General features: G+C 38.2%; 3 protein-coding genes across 3 annotated transcripts in view; 2 read left to right on the top strand and 1 right to left on the bottom strand.

Moving 5' to 3' along the window:
- The window catches only part of LOC149618757 (glutamate receptor ionotropic, NMDA 2B-like), a 522,592-nt gene that overhangs the window by 65,036 nt on the left and 435,715 nt on the right, over positions 1 to 21,841 (bottom strand). The window lies entirely within an intron of this gene.
- On the top strand, positions 837 to 2,281 carry LOC149618778 (kelch repeat and BTB domain-containing protein 2-like). The gene has a single exon (XM_089854080.1). It carries the CDS (start codon positions 943 to 945, stop codon positions 1,903 to 1,905), a length of 963 nt encoding a protein of 320 aa, XP_089710206.1. The 5' UTR covers positions 837 to 942; the 3' UTR covers positions 1,906 to 2,281.
- LOC149618777 (uncharacterized) lies at positions 19,468 to 21,730 on the top strand. Its single transcript, XM_089855933.1, has 2 exons — positions 19,468 to 20,403; positions 21,337 to 21,730. The coding sequence occupies exons 1-2, from the start codon at positions 19,677 to 19,679 to the stop codon at positions 21,411 to 21,413; spliced, it is 804 nt and encodes a 267-aa protein (XP_089712059.1). The 5' UTR covers positions 19,468 to 19,676; the 3' UTR covers positions 21,414 to 21,730.

Below are 21,841 nucleotides of genomic sequence, written 5' to 3'. Positions count from 1 at the left end.
ATCAACTTGACTAGCCTCACGCGTGTAGTGAACTCTGGCTCCATCTCGCGTTGCCGTTTGGCGAGTCAGAAGAGATCCCTCCGTCCATGCACGTTGGTTACTCTACAAGTTTTATTACAGAAATGGTCTATCTGATGTAAAAAATATTTCCTACCTTCGCACTAGTGTGCCCCCCTCTTGTCATAGCCATTATCAGCAATCTTGAAACTCAGACGTACTTTCCTTGAATCAATGGTCCATTACTCTCGAATCCCACTATCATTTGCTGTTTGCCTACCCAGGGATCCATGTAATTTTAGACGCTGGAATAGAGAACAGTTTAATTTGGGCGCGCGTCAAAGTCCACGACCTCCTTCCCAGGGACGGGGAGGGGTATGAAATAAGAGGCGGGTCATAGCGACAGAGGTAAAAAAGATCTAGGTATTTTTCACCGTCCTCGTCAGCAACGTCATCAAACCGTAGTTTTAGTGAGCCAACAAGATAATTTAAAATTTTCGTTACGTGAGTCGGACTAAAGGCTAACCGTTCTCTATTCCTGCTTCTTAAATTACATGGATCCCTGGTCTACCTCGATATATTATAAGAATTAGTGTAAAGATAATGTGGTCTTCTCATCTTATTAAAATTATAATCAGTTTATAATAAACGCATTTTTATGCCATTCAAATACAAGTCTGCTAAGGATACGTTTACCACTACTACTACACGCAGCAGACGACTAGCAACAAACTAACCTCTTGATCGTACATAAGAAGTGACTAAAAATGCCCATGTGACTTTCTGAAGAATATGAGATATTTTAGAGCGTTTTGGAAACTGATAAAACTACAAAACTAAAAGGAGTCTTTTCGCATTTTGTCGACTCTCGACTCTCGTTGAACGTCGACGGTTGTTAAGATCTATTGGCGTTACTTTTTCTATGTTACGTTTTAAAGTCGAATTATGTTCTCCCAAGCTTCAATAAGAAAAAGAGTTTTCAAGATACGAAAGCAAATGTTTCGAAAAAATATAACTGGGACACTATCTGATCAATGGACAGAAAACATTAAAGCACATGGTCAACACGGAGATGAATCACACACTTGGGTGTTTAAAATTGATATCACCAGGAATTTTCGGAATTTCCGTGTGCAATCCTTCACTTTTACTGGTTGTGCATTGGATGAGAATAAGGCGTACGAAAAATGCGAAGTGGAAGTCCACATTAACGGATTAGAGAACTTTCCGACACTCAGGAAAACCTTCAATAGTCCAATGTTCAATAAATTCGACTTTTCCCCTACAAAACTACATTCTGATAGTGGCAAAGAACGACTTGAAATCTTTATCACGTTTGCGTCGTGCAACAGAAAGTTTTTCGAAGGTCAAAAGATATTATTTGATGAAGGAATCTTAACAGACACTATCATCAAAACCAAGGATCAGGAATTTCCTTGTCACAAGTTCGTCTTGGCGTCGCATTCCGAGTATTTCAAGAAAATGTTCCAAACGGAAATGAAGGAAAGTCAAACTAAGTGCGTCGACTGGACTGAGGTATTTGACGCCTCAGTGGTCAAGGACTTGTTGCATTTCCTCTACACAAGTGAAATGCCTCCCAACATTACCGACAACCATTTCGGATTGCTCGAAGCCGCCCAACTTTGTCTTTTACCGGATTTGAAAGAGATGTGTGTCAGAACCATACTGCAAGCTGTTTGCGTGAATAACGCCGCTGATGTACTTCAGTCGGCGGTAATGTACGAATCAAAAAGTCTGCAAAGAGCAGTCGTGGAATGCGTGGCTACAAATTGGGATAATGTTTTGGCTACAGATTTCTTCCAGAAATTGAAACCAGAAATCTACATGACATTGCTCAAAAGGGTTTTCGAAATGTTCAGGGAAAAGATGCTTAACGATGAAAAATGAAATTACTGCATGCATGTAATAACAGGATATATCTACTTTTAAATATGATTAACAAGGTTATGGATTTGAAACGTGTTTTTCGTATAGAAAGCGTAATTCTATTAATGCTTAATGAATGTTTTAATTTAGTAGTTTTGGTAATGCTATAAAAATACATTTCATTTGTAATTACAGTTTAGAAATAATATTTGAAAAGATTTTTTTCTGTCGAAGTTTTCAATGTATTTTATAAATTTTGATTTGTGTTTAAATATAAATGATCTGCGGTGTTGGTTTGAAAAGATTTAATAACCATAGTTTTGTTATCTAAAAATTCCCTTAAAACATTTGTATACAGTTTCTATAATAGTAATAAACATATGTTCTTCAATCTGAATTTGGGTAATTGCGAGTTATGAGTTTGTGCAGAACTGATATACATTATATGGCAAATATAATTTAAAATGCAATTTTGAAATAGAATTTGCTAAGGTAGGAGCTTTTTAGCCACATCGTTTGATTTACATCTAAACGATGGGGTTATTAGTTTCACTTGGTCTGAAGATGTCGCAGTATTCGTTCGTCTTTTTAAAGGGAGAATGAAAAGAGGGACTGGTAATTTTGAAAGGAAGAGGATTATGATTTGTCTATAACGGTGCATTGCGAATGCACTATGCACATATTAATGTACGCGTTTAGAGTAAAAGTGGAGAAGTTGTGGTAAAGTAAAATTTTTCATTCATTGGTTATTTTGAAGGGGATAGAATTGTGATTTATCTTTAACCAGGGATAGATTTAATTTTAGAAGCAGGAATAGAAAACAGAGTGATCTGGGCGCGCGTCAAAGTCCCGGACCCCCTTTCCCAGGACCGGGGGGGGGGTATGAAAGAAGAGGCGGGTCGTAGCGACAGAGATAAAAAAGAATTACGTATTTTTCGCCGTCCCCGTCAGCAACGTCATCACAACGTAGTTTAAGTGAGCCAATAACATAATTTAAACTTTCGTTACGTGTTGGCGGGAGGGGCTCTTTACTTACTTATAAGTCGGATTGAAGTAAATACTAACCGTTCTCCATTCCTACTTCTAAAATTAAATCTATCTCTGCTATAACAGTAGAATGCGGATCCACTTTGAAGATATTAATGAACAAACACACAAATCTCTCATTATGTGTTACATAAAATGGGAAATTTCTCACATTTTAGGCCCGAACAACTTTTTATAGAATAAAAATTTCGGAATTTATGCAGGGTAAGAATTGGGTGTTTTACCGAATTCTTTCTCTTTCAAACACTTCTGAGCATAAGTTCATGATAGAAATTTATAAGATGCGATAAGTATGCGTCGGCACAGTCATAAGAAAATTGGACCAAATATCACGTGTCCTACGACGTCAAAATCAATATATATATATATATTCAAACTTTAGAACATGTTCATAACAGCTGAAATAGCGTTAATATATTGCCACCAATCAAAAATTTCCAATTACTTATTAAGCCTGTATTAAGTTCGTAATTATAAAAAGTCTCCAAATTTAAATTCCGCCTAAATTGAGCGCTGCCATCTTTAAAAAATAAACGATTTATTTTGCCTAGAGATGTTTAGGTCCAATAAATTTGGGGAATAAAGAATGAGATCAAGGAATGGTACCAATACATGGAAAATGCGGTTAGTGAACTTAAAATGAACCTTCAACTGGTGTTACTAATATCAACCATTCAGTTTGGTCAAATTCGGTAAATAATTAAGACCATAAAGGACAAACAAAGAAAGCACTTTCTGAAATATATATACAAGATGTTGAATAAGTGACGCCACAAAAAGCCGTGCACTCCACCGCTTTACGATTCATATCTCCCAGAAACCGTTTGATGTAGTTTTATGAACGGTCCCTACTTTATATTGTTATCATAGTAACGCTACTGAAATTGCTATGTTGAAATCTGTCAAACAAGATGTTCACATTGGCCCATAATACGGCTACACATATCGAGTGAATGCACTGTTAATTTCCTTCTTGTGGAAGATAGATCATACTTGAAACTAATGTTATTTTAAATAACGTTATTTTCAAATACTTCACAGTAAATTTTCAAGTTCTTTTTGATGACATAATGTTTTAAATTAGCAACTTCTAATCACACTAAACTTTCGAATTAATTTTCGACGACAATATGTTTTAATAAGTAACTTCTAAACAAACCCAATTCAATTTTAATGAAAACCAACCTCACTTAAAAGGGATTTACATTTTTTAAAACAACTATTTCTACGTCAACTGTATTACATATGGTCAAAACTAAACCAAATTGATTCAATAGTTTTCTGATTTTTTCCCACGAACTCAAAAATTAGGGTCAAGCAGACGATACTTCGCCCCCCCTATTGAAAAGGTGTATCTATTAAAGCCTCGAAATTATTCTAGTTTCCGCCCTCAGTGAAAGCGACATGACGAAAACGACGGACGGCTCGGTTGAAACTAATACCCCCAACTTAATATAGGACGAAGCTAAAAGTAATTCAAAAACCAATCATGCTAGTCACGTATTCGACAAACGAAAGAGGGATTTTAGAATATTTGGGAGTGAGGTCGGACTAGTTAGTTGTCCTGAACTGCTGATAAACTTCGGACGCGTTATTTGTGCACTGAAAAATTGTTTCAAGTTACGTTTTGAGGAGGAATTATGGCCGCAAGAATTTTTAAGATTAGAAAGCAAACGTTTGATCGATTCCTATCACTGACCAACGAGAAATGGACTGTAAATATCGCTGCGCACGATCAACAAGGAGATGATTATCACAAGTGGAAAATGAAGTGTACGTACAACTATGAAAAAATGGCATTTGTTTCCTGGATTTAACAGTTACCTCAACGGATATAAATATGCGCTACGAAAGATGCTATTGTGAAGTGGAAATATACGGCGGGTTTACATTTAAAATGGAAAGATACCAGTATCCCCTAAAATACAATCGCTTCCACTTTCCTAACATAAACCTCGGTGTCCAAACAATATTACCTAATCAAATCATAATGATATGTGTCACCATTGCTTCATGCGACGAGAACAAGTTTCTCGAAGGTCAAAAGACATTGTTTGATGAAGGAACCTTAACAGACACGATTATCAAAACCAAGGATCTGGAATTTCCTTGTCACAAGTTCGTCTTGGCGTCGCATTCCAGTAGGGGGAGAATCTATGTTCTCGGACAACCTGCTGCTATACTTTTAACATTAGCAGCACCTGCTGCTATACCTTAACATTAGCTGCATCAACTGCTGCTATACTTTAACATTAGCTGCAGCAGCACCTATACTTCAACAATCAATCGATGGTATCGCAAACATATTTTCCATAAAATTGTTATCTTTCCTACATTCAAATTTCTTATCTTATCTATCAAACCTTCATCCCCTTCACAAAGACGTAGAATTGTTATAACCATAACGAAATCATTCACCTTATATTCTATGTTATTCGGGGTCAGTGAAAAGCAGTTACATCACGACCTTCAAACTAGAATAATAGTTAATGCTTAGTTTAATGTATAACGGTATGGTTTATAGCAGTGCAACGTATATTATTGTATACATCTATCGAGGAAAATAATTAGTTTTAATCATATTTATTTAATTATTCGAAAAGTGCTGAATATTAAGATCATTCTAGACTATTTGTTTACACCCTTATCAGTATGATTTTTGACGAGAAATTCAAAATCATGCTAAATCTAATCGGTTCAGTTCCGAGTTTCACCTTTATCAGTAGTTGAATATCGATTGGGAAATTTTAAAATGCTTAACATAGACGAATCATATTCAGATAGATGTAACATCCGGAATAAAAAACAATATACAAATATCAGAAATCATAATATATGTAAATCAAACACCCTAGTATAGATCCACATCAGAAGTGTCCGACGGACCATATCTATTCTATTATTCCAATATTTACCATTCACACGCTATTTTCTTTACCCATTTTTGGGGGGTTGGGGGGGGGGGTTTATGATGAGTCATCCTTATACCCCTTATCTTTTAAGATTAAGAGCTATTAACCAATGAGAAGCCTGCTCCAGTTCTAGTTCTAGTTATAGTTTATCATTATCAGTATCAAATGTTTGAGGTGTATGTAAAGCGATTGATTAGGGTGTTAGAGATCATTTTCGTAAGACACGAGCTATCGACAAGTCATACATACATTAAGGAGATTAGAGTTTCGTTAAATCAGAAACTTTTACCCAATTTAAAATGTTTCATTGCGATAAATGTGACGCAAAGTTTCCCGCTAAAAGAAGTCTACTGCAGCACATACGTTCGCTCCATGAGAATATAAGGTTCGCGTGTGTTCAATGTTCGGCATCATTTACACGGAAAACCAACTTAAATAAGCACATCGAGAAAGTGCACGGTCTACCTCCTGGAACCTCTGATACCCCGCAAGGTATCTCTCTACCTAATCCGCTCACACCCGCCGAATCGGATCCCAACACCCTCACCCATTCTCCACCGACCTCTAACCAATCTAGGAAACGTCGCCATTCGGGTGGCGATTCTGCTACACCTGTTAAACGTCCATCACCGTTTCCAGAACCTCGAGATGAGTGGGAGGAGGTTGAAGCACTGGACGATGCCGTTTTCGCTGCCCGTGCGACCCCGAGTGGGGTGGAAACAGACGCATCAAGATTAATTAACAGTCACACCGAAGCTATTTACGGGTATATCGAGAAAAAACGTGAATCAAAGAAAGGAGTGAAATGGTACCTTGTTATTCGTGCTCGCTATACACGCTCCCTGGCCAATATCGACACCGTCGTCGAAGCTCTACCATATTTTCGCGGATTCACCTACGCTACACTAAGTTCTGATGTTATTCGGGATCAGATCTCAACCTGCATTCAAAAAATTGAGCAATCCATGTCCGAATATGAAGATAAGGGATCTGGATGGGTGTTAGATCGAATCGAATTTCTACAATTAAACATTATCGCGTACTCTCCACTGCAAGGAGGATCATACATTGAATTACCTCAATGGATTGCAGACAAGAAAGCCGTCATTAATATTAAAAACGACGACGACCGATGCTTTCTGTACTGTATTTTAGCTCAATTACATCCAACTAACATTCACCCTGAACGTGTTAATAAATATACGGAATTCGCCGAGGAACTGAATTTAGAAGGGATATCCTTCCCCTTTAAATATGATTCTAACAAACTGAAAAAATTTGAGAATGCGAATAACCTCTCGATTAACATCTTCGCCGTGGAAAAAATAATTTTCCCTATCCACGTTAGTGAAAACAAAGTAAAGGCGGAAAGACAAATCGATCTCCTATTACTAACCTGTGGTAAGAAACAACATTACTGTCTGATTCGAAGTTTAAGCCGGCTCTTAAGCGATTTGACTAAAGATTGTCGTTCAACATTCTACTGTCGCTATTGTCTACACCGTTTTTCCGGTGCCAACGCTAAAAACAACCACAGCAAACATGTGAAAGATTGCAACGTCCACGGACCTCAACGTATTGAAATGCCCACTGAAAACCCCATTTGTAGATTCACAAAGTTCGGATGGTGTATGAGGGTTCCATACGTTATTTACGCCGACTTTGAATCTATTATGCCTAAAGTCGATACCTGCCTGCCCGATTCGACACTGTCATCAACTACAACATTAGCCCATCACATCTCTTGCGGTTTTTCATATGTGGTGGTCGGCCCCGGCGGCAAGGCCAGTAAACCGGTTACGTATCGAGGAAAAGATGCCACGAAAGTCTTTTTCGATAAATTAGATGTCGAGGCGAAAACTATTCAGGGTAAAATAGCCGAAAAACTTCCGCTGAATCTATCAAGTGAGGAGGAAAAGACCCACCGAGAAGCGTCGACCTGCTATCTATGTGATAAACCCTTCACATCGAAGGACTGGAAAGTTAGGGACCATGATCACTACTTGGGGATGTATCGTGGAGCGGCACATAATACCTGCAACCTGAAACTGAAACCGCCGAATCATATTCCCGTCTTTCTCCATAACCTCAGCCGCTACGATGGGCATCTTCTAATGCAGCAGATCGGACTAATCAAAAATAAAAGAATCGATTGCATTCCGAGCAATAGTGAGACGTACATCTCCTTTTCGCTGGGACATCTACGTTTCGTCGACTCGTTTCGGTTTTTAGCTGCACCCCTGGAAACCCTCGTGGGGAACCTGGCTAAAGGAGGCTCCGATAAGTTTCCCATTTTAAATTCCGTGTACAACCCTGATGAGGTCGCCCTACTGTTGAGAAAAGGAGTCTACCCCTACGATCTCATGGACAGTACAGAACAATTCAACCGAGAGCAACTACCCTCGAAGGACAGCTTTTTCAACATTTTAACTGATACACCCATCAATGACAATGACTACGAACATGCCCAGAAGGTCTGGGAAACTTTCCGGATACGAAATATGGGAGAGTATCACGATCTCTACGTCACCGCCGATACTCTTCAGCTGGCTGATGTCTTCGAATCATTCCGGAACATTTGTATGAACTACTATAAATTAGATAGTGCTCATTCATATACGAGCCCGGGTTTCGCTTGGGAAAGCGCCCTCTATATGACGGGGGTGGAGTTAGATCTGCTGCTAGATCCGGATATGCATCTGATGATCGAGAGAGGGATTCGCGGCGGCGTTTCCATGATTACCCACCGTTTAGCGACAGCCAACAATAATCTCTTTCCCGATACATATGACCCAGAAAAACCCACGACCTTCCTGACATATTTAGATTGTAACAATCTATACGGTACAGTCATGATGGATCCCATGCCGATGAGGGAATTTCAATGGAGCAATTCCATCCCAATCGAGGATATACTCAAACACCCAGATGACGATAAAATCGGATACATTCTCGAGGTCGACTTGACATACCCTGCATCATTACATCACGATCATAATGATTTACCTCTGGCACCACAAAAGCGGTCTGTTGTAACCTCAGAGTTGTCGAATTATACGAAGAAGCAGCTAGAGCATTTGAATATCCCGCTGAGAGACTCCTTACCGAAATTGATCCCGGATCTTCACCCTAAAACCAATTACGTCGTTCATTACCGTAATCTGCGGTATTACGTCGAGAAAGGGATGAAAATCAGTCGAGTTCACCGAATTCTATCCTTCGAGCAGGGAACTTGGCTCTCCGAGTATATCGCCTTCAATACAGAAAAAAGAAAGATGGCCGCCAACGATTTCGAGAAGGATTTCTTTAAATTAATGAATAACGCCGTCTTCGGTAAAACGATGGAGAATTTGAGGAATCGAATCAAGTTCGACCTAGTTCAACACCCCAAATTAGCTATTAAGAAAGCTAGCTCACCAACATTCGAAAAATTCACCATTTTTCATAATGATTTGGTGGGAATTCACTCAATAAGAAAATCAATCACCTTGAATCGACCTATATATACCGGCTTCACCATCCTGGATCTCTCGAAGCTACTGATGTACCGGTTCCATTATGACACCATCCGAGCACAGTACAACGATAAAGCCAAACTTCTTTTCACCGATACGGACAGTCTCACGTATTACATCGAGACGAATGATTTATACAAGGACTTGGCTCAAAAAGCACACCATTACGATTTCTCGGGGTACCCCACCGACCATCCGCTTTTTAGTAATGAGAATAAAAAGAGTCTGGGGAAATTCAAAGATGAGTTAAACGGTCTACCTATCCAAGAGTTCTGCGGCTTACGGCCAAAGATGTACTCCATTCTGTCTGCGAATGGTGAGAAGAAGACGGCCAAGGGCATCTGCAAAAGAGTTGTGAGGAAAAGCGTTTTTCACGCTGATTACCGAGATTGTCTCCTGAATCGGAAAATTACCACTGCAGAGATGAATCGCATCGTCAGTGCAAAGCATAATCTCTACACAATACGGCAAAACAAGCTATGCTTGAACCCATGCGATGATAAGCGCTACATACTTGAAGATGGAATCACGACCCTTGCTCATGGACACGTTGATATACCAACATAGACCCTCATCGAACATAACTCTTGCTATTAATTTATATACATTTTTGAATATATTCTGTATAATTTTAGTATAATTCATAAATATTTGGTTCATATTTATATTGTTTTAAGTGTTATTAAAAGTGAAAATTAAAGTTAAATACATTATTTTAATGAAAACCTGACTGAAAATTTCTTTCCTTTAAAATGCGTCTTTATCGTAAAATTCTTATCTCCAGAATCCTCTATCTTATCTACTAAGCCTACACTTTTTTCAGTGAAAGCGAGCGCCAAAACCCTCTAATGTTCAGGAAGATACGATATAATGTATGTTTTGATATTATCGCAGTTTGGTTTCTAATATGTTTATAGGTATTTACATAACAGAAAACTCTTCAAATTACTGAATTCCGATTAATTTTTGCTCGTAGGAAACTAAAAAAAGCGGTTGAAAGTGACATGAAATGTCTATAGTTCAATTAAAAGTATCAGCAAAACACTAAAAATTGGTTAATGTTTCGCTAATTGTATAGTAAAAGTAACGTTATTCGACTTAAATACATCTGATATTATTAATAAATGACAATTATAAAACAGATAATGAAGTTGAATGACGAAAAACTGGTCGAAAGTGTTGCTAATATACTAAAATGCGGATCGAACTGATGTAAAATGAAAGCGCTCGATTGAAAGCGAACTAATATGACTATAAGAGGATCAAAGTGTTGTCAAACTACTTAAAGGTGGTTCCAATCGCATTCAATGGAACTAAAAAAGCAGTTGAACGTTCATGAAATGACTGAAGTACAATTGTAAGTATTGAAAAAAACACCAAAAAATAGGTTTAAGTTTCGTTAAATGTCTAATAAAGACCACACTATTCCACTTACATTATTTGTTTACATTCTTATCAGCATGATAAGGAGTGCAAACCTAGTTTGATTTCTAATATATTATAATCATTTAAGTAACAGAAAGCCCCTTCAAATGACTGAAATGCGGTTGATTTAGTTCGTATGAATCTAAAAAGTGGTTGAAAGTGTCATGAAATAACATGAAATCCTTCGGTTGAAAGCGAACTATTATGACTAAGAAAGTGTATCAAGATGCAGTTAAACTAGTAAAATGTTGCTGAAAACGTCGTCAAACGAATAAATTTCAATGAAAAGTAACGTGCAATGAATCATAATGTAGATAAGAGTTACGTCATTCGCCTAAACTACACTTGGAATATAAAACAATTTATAACTGTTAAGTCACAACCTGAGCGGTGAAGGGACGGATCTCCGAATTCTAAGACCATAGGGGGCGCGTTTTTGAAAAAAAAGGTGGGTGGCGGCGCACGTTACTTTTCATTGAAATTTATTCGTTTGACGACGTTTTCAGCAACATTTTACTAGTTTAACTGCATCTTGATACACTTTCTTAGTCATAATAGTTCGCTTTCAACCGAAGGATTTCATGTTATTTCATGACACTTTCAACCACTTTTTAGATTCATACGAACTAAATCAACCGCATTTCAGTCATTTGAAGGGGCTTTCTGTTACTTAAATGATTATAATATATTAGAAATCAAACTAGGTTTGCACTCCTTATCATGCTGATAAGAATGTAAACAAATAATGTAAGTGGAATAGTGTGGTCTTTATTAGACATTTAACGAAACTTAAACCTATTTTTTGGTGTTTTTTTCAATACTTACAATTGTACTTCAGTCATTTCATGAACGTTCAACTGCTTTTTTAGTTCCATTGAATGCGATTGGAACCACCTTTAAGTAGTTTGACAACACTTTGATCCTCTTATAGTCATATTAGTTCGCTTTCAATCGAGCGCTTTCATTTTACATCAGTTCGATCCGCATTTTAGTATATTAGCAACACTTTCGACCAGTTTTTCGTCATTCAACTTCATTATCTGTTTTATAATTGTCATTTATTAATAATATCAGATGTATTTAAGTCGAATAACGTTACTTTTACTATACAATTAGCGAAACATTAACCAATTTTTAGTGTTTTGCTGATACTTTTAATTGAACTATAGACATTTCATGTCACTTTCAACCGCTTTTTTTAGTTTCCTACGAGCAAAAATTAATCGGAATTCAGTAATTTGAAGAGTTTTCTGTTATGTAAATACCTATAAACATATTAGAAACCAAACTGCGATAATATCAAAACATACATTATATCGTATCTTCCTGAACATTAGAGGGTTTTGGCGCTCGCTTTCACTGAAAAAAGTGTAGGCTTAGTAGATAAGATAGAGGATTCTGGAGATAAGAATTTTACGATAAAGACGCATTTTAAAGGAAAGAAATTTTCAGTCAGGTTTTCATTAAAATAATGTATTTAACTTTAATTTTCACTTTTAATAACACTTAAAACAATATAAATATGAACCAAATATTTATGAATTATACTAAAATTATACAGAATATATTCAAAAATGTATATAAATTAATAGCAAGAGTTATGTTCGATGAGGGTCTATGTTGGTATATCAACGTGTCCATGAGCAAGGGTCGTGATTCCATCTTCAAGTATGTAGCGCTTATCATCGCATGGGTTCAAGCATAGCTTGTTTTGCCGTATTGTGTAGAGATTATGCTTTGCACTGACGATGCGATTCATCTCTGCAGTGGTAATTTTCCGATTCAGGAGACAATCTCGGTAATCAGCGTGAAAAACGCTTTTCCTCACAACTCTTTTGCAGATGCCCTTGGCCGTCTTCTTCTCACCATTCGCAGACAGAATGGAGTACATCTTTGGCCGTAAGCCGCAGAACTCTTGGATAGGTAGACCGTTTAACTCATCTTTGAATTTCCCCAGACTCTTTTTATTCTCATTACTAAAAAGCGGATGGTCGGTGGGGTACCCCGAGAAATCGTAATGGTGTGCTTTTTGAGCCAAGTCCTTGTATAAATCATTCGTCTCGATGTAATACGTGAGACTGTCCGTATCGGTGAAAAGAAGTTTGGCTTTATCGTTGTACTGTGCTCGGATGGTGTCATAATGGAACCGGTACATCAGTAGCTTCGAGAGATCCAGGATGGTGAAGCCGGTATATATAGGTCGATTCAAGGTGATTGATTTTCTTATTGAGTGAATTCCCACCAAATCATTATGAAAAATGGTGAATTTTTCGAATGTTGGTGAGCTAGCTTTCTTAATAGCTAATTTGGGGTGTTGAACTAGGTCGAACTTGATTCGATTCCTCAAATTCTCCATCGTTTTACCGAAGACGGCGTTATTCATTAATTTAAAGAAATCCTTCTCGAAATCGTTGGCGGCCATCTTTCTTTTTTCTGTATTGAAGGCGATATACTCGGAGAGCCAAGTTCCCTGCTCGAAGGATAGAATTCGGTGAACTCGACTGATTTTCATCCCTTTCTCGACGTAATACCGCAGATTACGGTAATGAACGACGTAATTGGTTTTAGGGTGAAGATCCGGGATCAATTTCGGTAAGGAGTCTCTCAGCGGGATATTCAAATGCTCTAGCTGCTTCTTCGTATAATTCGACAACTCTGAGGTTACAACAGACCGCTTTTGTGGTGCCAGAGGTAAATCATTATGATCGTGATGTAATGATGCAGGGTATGTCAAGTCGACCTCGAGAATGTATCCGATTTTATCGTCATCTGGGTGTTTGAGTATATCCTCGATTGGGATGGAATTGCTCCATTGAAATTCCCTCATCGGCATGGGATCCATCATGACTGTACCGTATAGATTGTTACAATCTAAATATGTCAGGAAGGTCGTGGGTTTTTCTGGGTCATATGTATCGGGAAAGAGATTATTGTTGGCTGTCGCTAAACGGTGGGTAATCATGGAAACGCCGCCGCGAATCCCTCTCTCGATCATCAGATGCATATCCGGATCTAGCAGCAGATCTAACTCCACCCCCGTCATATAGAGGGCGCTTTCCCAAGCGAAACCCGGGCTCGTATATGAATGAGCACTATCTAATTTATAGTAGTTCATACAAATGTTCCGGAATGATTCGAAGACATCAGCCAGCTGAAGAGTATCGGCGGTGACGTAGAGATCGTGATACTCTCCCATATTTCGTATCCGGAAAGTTTCCCAGACCTTCTGGGCATGTTCGTAGTCATTGTCATTGATGGGTGTATCAGTTAAAATGTTGAAAAAGCTGTCCTTCGAGGGTAGTTGCTCTCGGTTGAATTGTTCTGTACTGTCCATGAGATCGTAGGGGTAGACTCCTTTTCTCAACAGTAGGGCGACCTCATCAGGGTTGTACACGGAATTTAAAATGGGAAACTTATCGGAGCCTCCTTTAGCCAGGTTCCCCACGAGGGTTTCCAGGGGTGCAGCTAAAAACCGAAACGAGTCGACGAAACGTAGATGTCCCAGCGAAAAGGAGATGTACGTCTCACTATTGCTCGGAATGCAATCGATTCTTTTATTTTTGATTAGTCCGATCTGCTGCATTAGAAGATGCCCATCGTAGCGGCTGAGGTTATGGAGAAAGACGGGAATATGATTCGGCGGTTTCAGTTTCAGGTTGCAGGTATTATGTGCCGCTCCACGATACATCCCCAAGTAGTGATCATGGTCCCTAACTTTCCAGTCCTTCGATGTGAAGGGTTTATCACATAGATAGCAGGTCGACGCTTCTCGGTGGGTCTTTTCCTCCTCACTTGATAGATTCAGCGGAAGTTTTTCGGCTATTTTACCCTGAATAGTTTTCGCCTCGACATCTAATTTATCGAAAAAGACTTTCGTGGCATCTTTTCCTCGATACGTAACCGGTTTACTGGCCTTGCCGCCGGGGCCGACCACCACATATGAAAAACCGCAAGAGATGTGATGGGCTAATGTTGTAGTTGATGACAGTGTCGAATCGGGCAGGCAGGTATCGACTTTAGGCATAATAGATTCAAAGTCGGCGTAAATAACGTATGGAACCCTCATACACCATCCGAACTTTGTGAATCTACAAATGGGGTTTTCAGTGGGCATTTCAATACGTTGAGGTCCGTGGACGTTGCAATCTTTCACATGTTTGCTGTGGTTGTTTTTAGCGTTGGCACCGGAAAAACGGTGTAGACAATAGCGACAGTAGAATGTTGAACGACAATCTTTAGTCAAATCGCTTAAGAGCCGGCTTAAACTTCGAATCAGACAGTAATGTTGTTTCTTACCACAGGTTAGTAATAGGAGATCGATTTGTCTTTCCGCCTTTACTTTGTTTTCACTAACGTGGATAGGGAAAATTATTTTTTCCACGGCGAAGATGTTAATCGAGAGGTTATTCGCATTCTCAAATTTTTTCAGTTTGTTAGAATCATATTTAAAGGGGAAGGATATCCCTTCTAAATTCAGTTCCTCGGCGAATTCCGTATATTTATTAACACGTTCAGGGTGAATGTTAGTTGGATGTAATTGAGCTAAAATACAGTACAGAAAGCATCGGTCGTCGTCGTTTTTAATATTAATGACGGCTTTCTTGTCTGCAATCCATTGAGGTAATTCAATGTATGATCCTCCTTGCAGTGGAGAGTACGCGATAATGTTTAATTGTAGAAATTCGATTCGATCTAACACCCATCCAGATCCCTTATCTTCATATTCGGACATGGATTGCTCAATTTTTTGAATGCAGGTTGAGATCTGATCCCGAATAACATCAGAACTTAGTGTAGCGTAGGTGAATCCGCGAAAATATGGTAGAGCTTCGACGACGGTGTCGATATTGGCCAGGGAGCGTGTATAGCGAGCACGAATAACAAGGTACCATTTCACTCCTTTCTTTGATTCACGTTTTTTCTCGATATACCCGTAAATAGCTTCGGTGTGACTGTTAATTAATCTTGATGCGTCTGTTTCCACCCCACTCGGGGTCGCACGGGCAGCGAAAACGGCATCGTCCAGTGCTTCAACCTCCTCCCACTCATCTCGAGGTTCTGGAAACGGTGATGGACGTTTAACAGGTGTAGCAGAATCGCCACCCGAATGGCGACGTTTCCTAGATTGGTTAGAGGTCGGTGGAGAATGGGTGAGGGTGTTGGGATCCGATTCGGCGGGTGTGAGCGGATTAGGTAGAGAGATACCTTGCGGGGTATCAGAGGTTCCAGGAGGTAGACCGTGCACTTTCTCGATGTGCTTATTTAAGTTGGTTTTCCGTGTAAATGATGCCGAACATTGAACACACGCGAACCTTATATTCTCATGGAGCGAACGTATGTGCTGCAGTAGACTTCTTTTAGCGGGAAACTTTGCGTCACATTTATCGCAATGAAACATTTTAAATTGGGTAAAAGTTTCTGATTTAACGAAACTCTAATCTCCTTAATGTATGTATGACTTGTCGATAGCTCGTGTCTTACGAAAATGATCTCTAACACCCTAATCAATCGCTTTACATACACCTCAAACATTTGATACTGATAATGATAAACTATAACTAGAACTAGAACTGGAGCAGGCTTCTCATTGGTTAATAGCTCTTAATCTTAAAAGATAAGGGGTATAAGGATGACTCATCATAAACCCCCCCCCCCAACCCCCCAAAAATGGGTAAAGAAAATAGCGTGTGAATGGTAAATATTGGAATAATAGAATAGATATGGTCCGTCGGACACTTCTGATGTGGATCTATACTAGGGTGTTTGATTTACATATATTATGATTTCTGATATTTGTATATTGTTTTTTATTCCGGATGTTACATCTATCTGAATATGATTCGTCTATGTTAAGCATTTTAAAATTTCCCAATCGATATTCAACTACTGATAAAGGTGAAACTCGGAACTGAACCGATTAGATTTAGCATGATTTTGAATTTCTCGTCAAAAATCATACTGATAAGGGTGTAAACAAATAGTCTAGAATGATCTTAATATTCAGCACTTTTCGAATAATTAAATAAATATGATTAAAACTAATTATTTTCCTCGATAGATGTATACAATAATATACGTTGCACTGCTATAAACCATACCGTTATACATTAAACTAAGCATTAACTATTATTCTAGTTTGAAGGTCGTGATGTAACTGCTTTTCACTGACCCCGAATAACATAGAATATAAGGTGAATGATTTCGTTATGGTTATAACAATTCTACGTCTTTGTGAAGGGGATGAAGGTTTGATAGATAAGATAAGAAATTTGAATGTAGGAAAGATAACAATTTTATGGAAAATATGTTTGCGATACCATCGATTGATTGTTGAAGTATAGGTGCTGCTGCAGCTAATGTTAAAGTATAGCAGCAGTTGATGCAGCTAATGTTAAGGTATAGCAGCAGGTGCTGCTAATGTTAAAAGTATAGCAGCAGGTTGTCCGAGAACATAGATTCTCCCCCTACTCATTCCGAGTATTTCAAGAAAATGTTTCAAACTGATATGAAGGAAAGTCAAACGAACTGCGTCGACTGGTCTGGCGTATTTGACGCCCCAGTGGTCAAGGACTTGCTGCATTACTTCTACACTGGTCAGGAGCCCTCCAACATTAAAGAGAACCATTTCGGATTGCTGGAAGCCGCCCACCTCTGTCTTTTACCAAATTTGAAGGGCATGTGTATCGAAAGCATAGTGCCAGCTATTTCCGTGGAGAACGCCGCATATGTACTTCAGTCCGCGGTTTATATGAATCCAACTGTCTGAAAAGTGCAGCTGTGAAATTTGTTGCCTCCAATGAGAATGCTGTTTTAGCTACAGATTCATACCAGCAAATGGAACCACACATTTGCAAGAGATTACTCGACAGTATTTTCAAGATGTTCAGTAAAAACCTTGTGGACGAAAAATAAAATATGTAAGATGATTCGGTTTTAAGTCTTAACAGCTTCGACACCCAAAAAGCATTGGGTCTAGTTTTTAGTTTTGTTTCTTTCGCAATTTCTAATTAACATTGTTAAATATTTGAAATAATATCTCAAGAAGAAGGCTTCGATAAATGAAAGTAAAGATAAATGAACGATTAAAATACATTGATTCCGATGATTCGGTACTCAGAAAAGAAATAACCTAGCTTGTCGGTGCTGAAAATGTTACTTTTGTCTTTGAACATGTATGCTGTTTTAGAAAACATTAAAGGCGTATTTTGGAAGTCAGGGATAGATTTAATTTTAGAAGTGAGAATGTAGAACTGTTAGTCCGACTCATAGCCCAGTATAGAGCCCCTCCCTCCAACACGTAAAGAAAATTTTAAATTATCTTATTGGCTCACTTAAACTACGTTTTGATGACGTTGCTGACGGGGACGGTGAAAAATACGTAATTTCTTTTTACCTTTGTTGCTATGACCAGGCCAATGTTAAATATCACAAAAAAGAATGTAGTGCTGATCAAATCGGCTGACAAGTGACAACTCCATACAATGCGTAAAGCATTCGCTATCTTTGGTTTTCAAGGACACCAGGGAAATGCAAAGGAAAGAATGCTTATTTCCCCTTCACTTAAACTTCTTCAAGAGCAGTTTGAAAATTACTGAACAGTGAGGACGAGGCTTATCGCAGTTGGATGGAATCTTACCTTAGAGGTTGGATACAAAAGTTTTAAACTGCTCTTGGACGAAACGTACAGGACTGAGTTTGGTATCGTGCTGAGACGAAGCAGTAAAATGTGAAATTTAAAAATAGAAACCACTCCCAGTAGATCAAATAAAAAAGAATATATATAGTGTGGAAACTTTTTCCAACGACCAGTGTAGATACTTCACTTACTACGTTGGTGTTGTTGAAAATTTATCATAATTGAAATAAATATAACTTCTGTCTGTATTATTTTGTTTAAAACTGATGGATAAAAAACGAGTATCAATGTTGATATTTTGAAGTAAAATAGTCAAGGTTCAATTGAAAATATCCTCACCAAATATTTATATCTAAACGCTTGAAGTTTTGTTAAAGGGGGAGGGACGGTGAAAAGCTTCTTCTCATTCGAAATTGAAGTCACATGGTTTTCATAAGTTGGAGAGCCTGATAAAAGCAGTAAGAACAAGATGGGACATTCAGTTTAAAATAAAGCCACATCATTCCATAAAGACTGTTCATTTAGTTAAGTGAAAATTAATTTACTTCAACTTCATGAAAAACTTTAACCAGGGATAGATTTAATTTTAAAAGTAGGAATGGAGAACAGAGTAATGTGGGCGCGCGTCAAAGTCCCGGACCCCCTTCCACGGGACGGAGGGGTATGAAAGAAGAGGCGGGTCATAGCGACAGAGGTAAAAAGGAATTACGTATTTTTCGCCGTCCCCGTCAGCAACGTCATCAAAACGTAGTTTAAGTGAGCCAATAACATAATTTAAACTTTTCGTTACGTGTTGGAGGGAGGGGCTCTATACTGGGCTATGAGTCGGACTGAAGTTAAGACTAACCGTTCTCCATTCCTACTTCTAAAACTAAATCTATCCCTGATTTAACTTCATTTACTTAAGCGAAAACCAATTTACTTGGGTACTTTTTGTAAATTTCACGTTCAAGTGAGAAAGCACCTATCGTGTTAGCGCTAAAAATTAATCAACTCCGGAATCAAAACTTCCCTTCTCCAAGCTATTACTACAAAAACTTACTGCTCTCTTCAAACTAATACCCCACAACTTTGGGGGATGGGGCTAAAATTTATCCTGAAAACGGTCATGTGAGAGAAATTCTACAATATCTGGTACTCATGAATCTCAGACGGGTATTTGCATTGAAGTTGAACGGTTGGTGAAAATTGTAGGTCTGTTTAAGACTGAAAGAGGACTGAAGTTATTTCAAGATACGTCTAAAGGCCGCATGCATTATGTCCAACAAAATTTTTAAAATCAGAAAGCAAACGTTTCACAGAAACATATCGCGCTACGGTGATGAATGGACCGTAAATATTGCAGCGCACGATGAACATAGCGATGATTATCACGTGTGGAAAATTAAGTGTGACTATAATACACCGAGCGGCCTTTTTTACGTGGACGGTTCATCAATGGATGAAAATGCGCGGTACGATAGACCTTATTGTGAATTGGTAATATTTGATTACGGACAATCTTTATTAACAATTCGCAAGGAATTCAACAATGAACCAAAGTTCAATGCATTCAGCATTAGCTTCTTACACTCTCAAGAATTGAAACCAGTTCAAAATGAATCTGAACGTCATTTGTACAGGTACCCAGAATTCCAGATTTATATCACTGTTACAACGTCCGAGGACAGTAAGTTTTTCGAAGGTCAAAAGACATTGTTGGACGAAGGCACTTTAACAGACACGATCATCAAAACCAAGGAAAAGGAATTTCCTTGTCACAAGTTCGTGTTGGCGTCGCAATCCGAGTATTTCAAGAAAATGTTCCAAACTGATATGATGGAAAGTCGAACGAACACCGTCAACTGGACTGGGGTTTACGACGCACCAGTGGTCAAGGACTTGTTACATTTCCTCTACACTGGTCAGACACCACCCAACATTAAAGACAACCATTTTGGATTGCTAGAAGTCGCCCAATGCTGTCATTTACCCATTTTAAAGGGTATGTGTGTCGAAAGCATAGTTTCAGAAATTTCCACGGAGAACGCTGCTTACGTACTTCAGTTAGCGGTTATGTACGAGTCAAACTGCCTGAAAAGTGCAGCCTTGGCGTATGTGGTTGACCATCGGGAAGCTATATTACCCTTCAGATTCCTACCAGCAATTTCAGCGATACATTTTCAAGATATTATTAAAAAGTATTTACCTAATGTTTAGTCGAAACCTTCTTAATGACGGATAAACAACCACCGTATTATTAACATAATACCATAAAAGAACGGCCTTTTTCTGAATATAAAATAAAAAAATAAATTATTATCCTATTACAAAATAATTAGCTTTTAATTTAGTCTTCAAAACGAGGACTTCTGTGACGCCATTGGTTAGTGGCGTCTGCTAATGCTAAACCGAACCTCTTACCCCTATGCGATTGACTGAATTCTAACACGCTTAGAGAGGTAAGGGTAAGGTGGGGGTAAGGGGTTCTGGTTAGCAGACGCTATTGGTTAGTGGCGTCTGCTAAACCGAACCTCTTATCCCTATGCGATTGACTGAATTCTAACACGCTTAGAGAGGTAGGGGTAAGGGTTATGATTAGCAGAGGCTATTAGTTACTGGCGTCTGCTAAACCGAACCTCTTATCCCTACGCGATTGGTTTAATTCTCACAGGCTGAGAGAGGTAAGGGTAAGGTAGGTGTAAGGGGTTCTGGTTAGCAAACGCTATTAGTCAGTGGCGTCTGCTAAACCGAACCTCTTATCCCTACGCGATTTGTTGAATTCTCACATTCTGAGAGAGGTAAGGGTAAGAGCCTAGGAGGTTGAGTTTAATAGACGCTACTAAACCAATGGCGGCAATTTTAGGACTAATTAAATGGAAATGCTAATTTTGTAAAAAGAGATAATTTTTTTATTATATTTTTCTTTTATATTTAGAAAAAGGCCGTTATTTTAAGGTTAATGTGTGGAAACTGGATCTTGGATTTTTAATCATAACAGTTTCGACGTCTTAAATCATTCCAACTAAGTATTTCATTGAACTAATTCTTCAATTACTAATTATCAATGTTAAACACTTTATGTCATTTTTTTGAAAAACTTTGATGTAACGTTGTAATAAATTTAGACGACCTAATTAAAATAATACATTAAGCCTTGCTTTTAAATTTTCGTAAAAGATTAGGAGTATCATTCATTGTTATTTTCATGACTTCACGTTTATGTTCTTTTTTTTTTTGAAAATAATTACTTGAATTCAGTGCTAAAATCGTTATTTTTGTATTTGAATATGTACATGGTTATAGTGAAGCATTAAAGATATTTAATTGAATTAAGGTTTTCACTGTGAGCTTTTAATTTTCTATACAGTTTGAAAGCCCTCTTGATAAAATCGGGTAAGCTAGGTTTTATCATAAGTTTATAAAATATGTTCCATAAGTCT

Source organism: Phalangium opilio, unplaced genomic scaffold (assembly GCF_054372755.1).
Source record: "Phalangium opilio isolate 3A_F unplaced genomic scaffold, DU_Popi_V2 ptg000209l_1, whole genome shotgun sequence".
Taxonomy (NCBI): domain Eukaryota; kingdom Metazoa; phylum Arthropoda; class Arachnida; order Opiliones; family Phalangiidae; genus Phalangium; species Phalangium opilio.
Note: the sequence above shows the minus strand (reverse complement) of the source record. Positions and strands in the feature narration are given on the sequence as shown.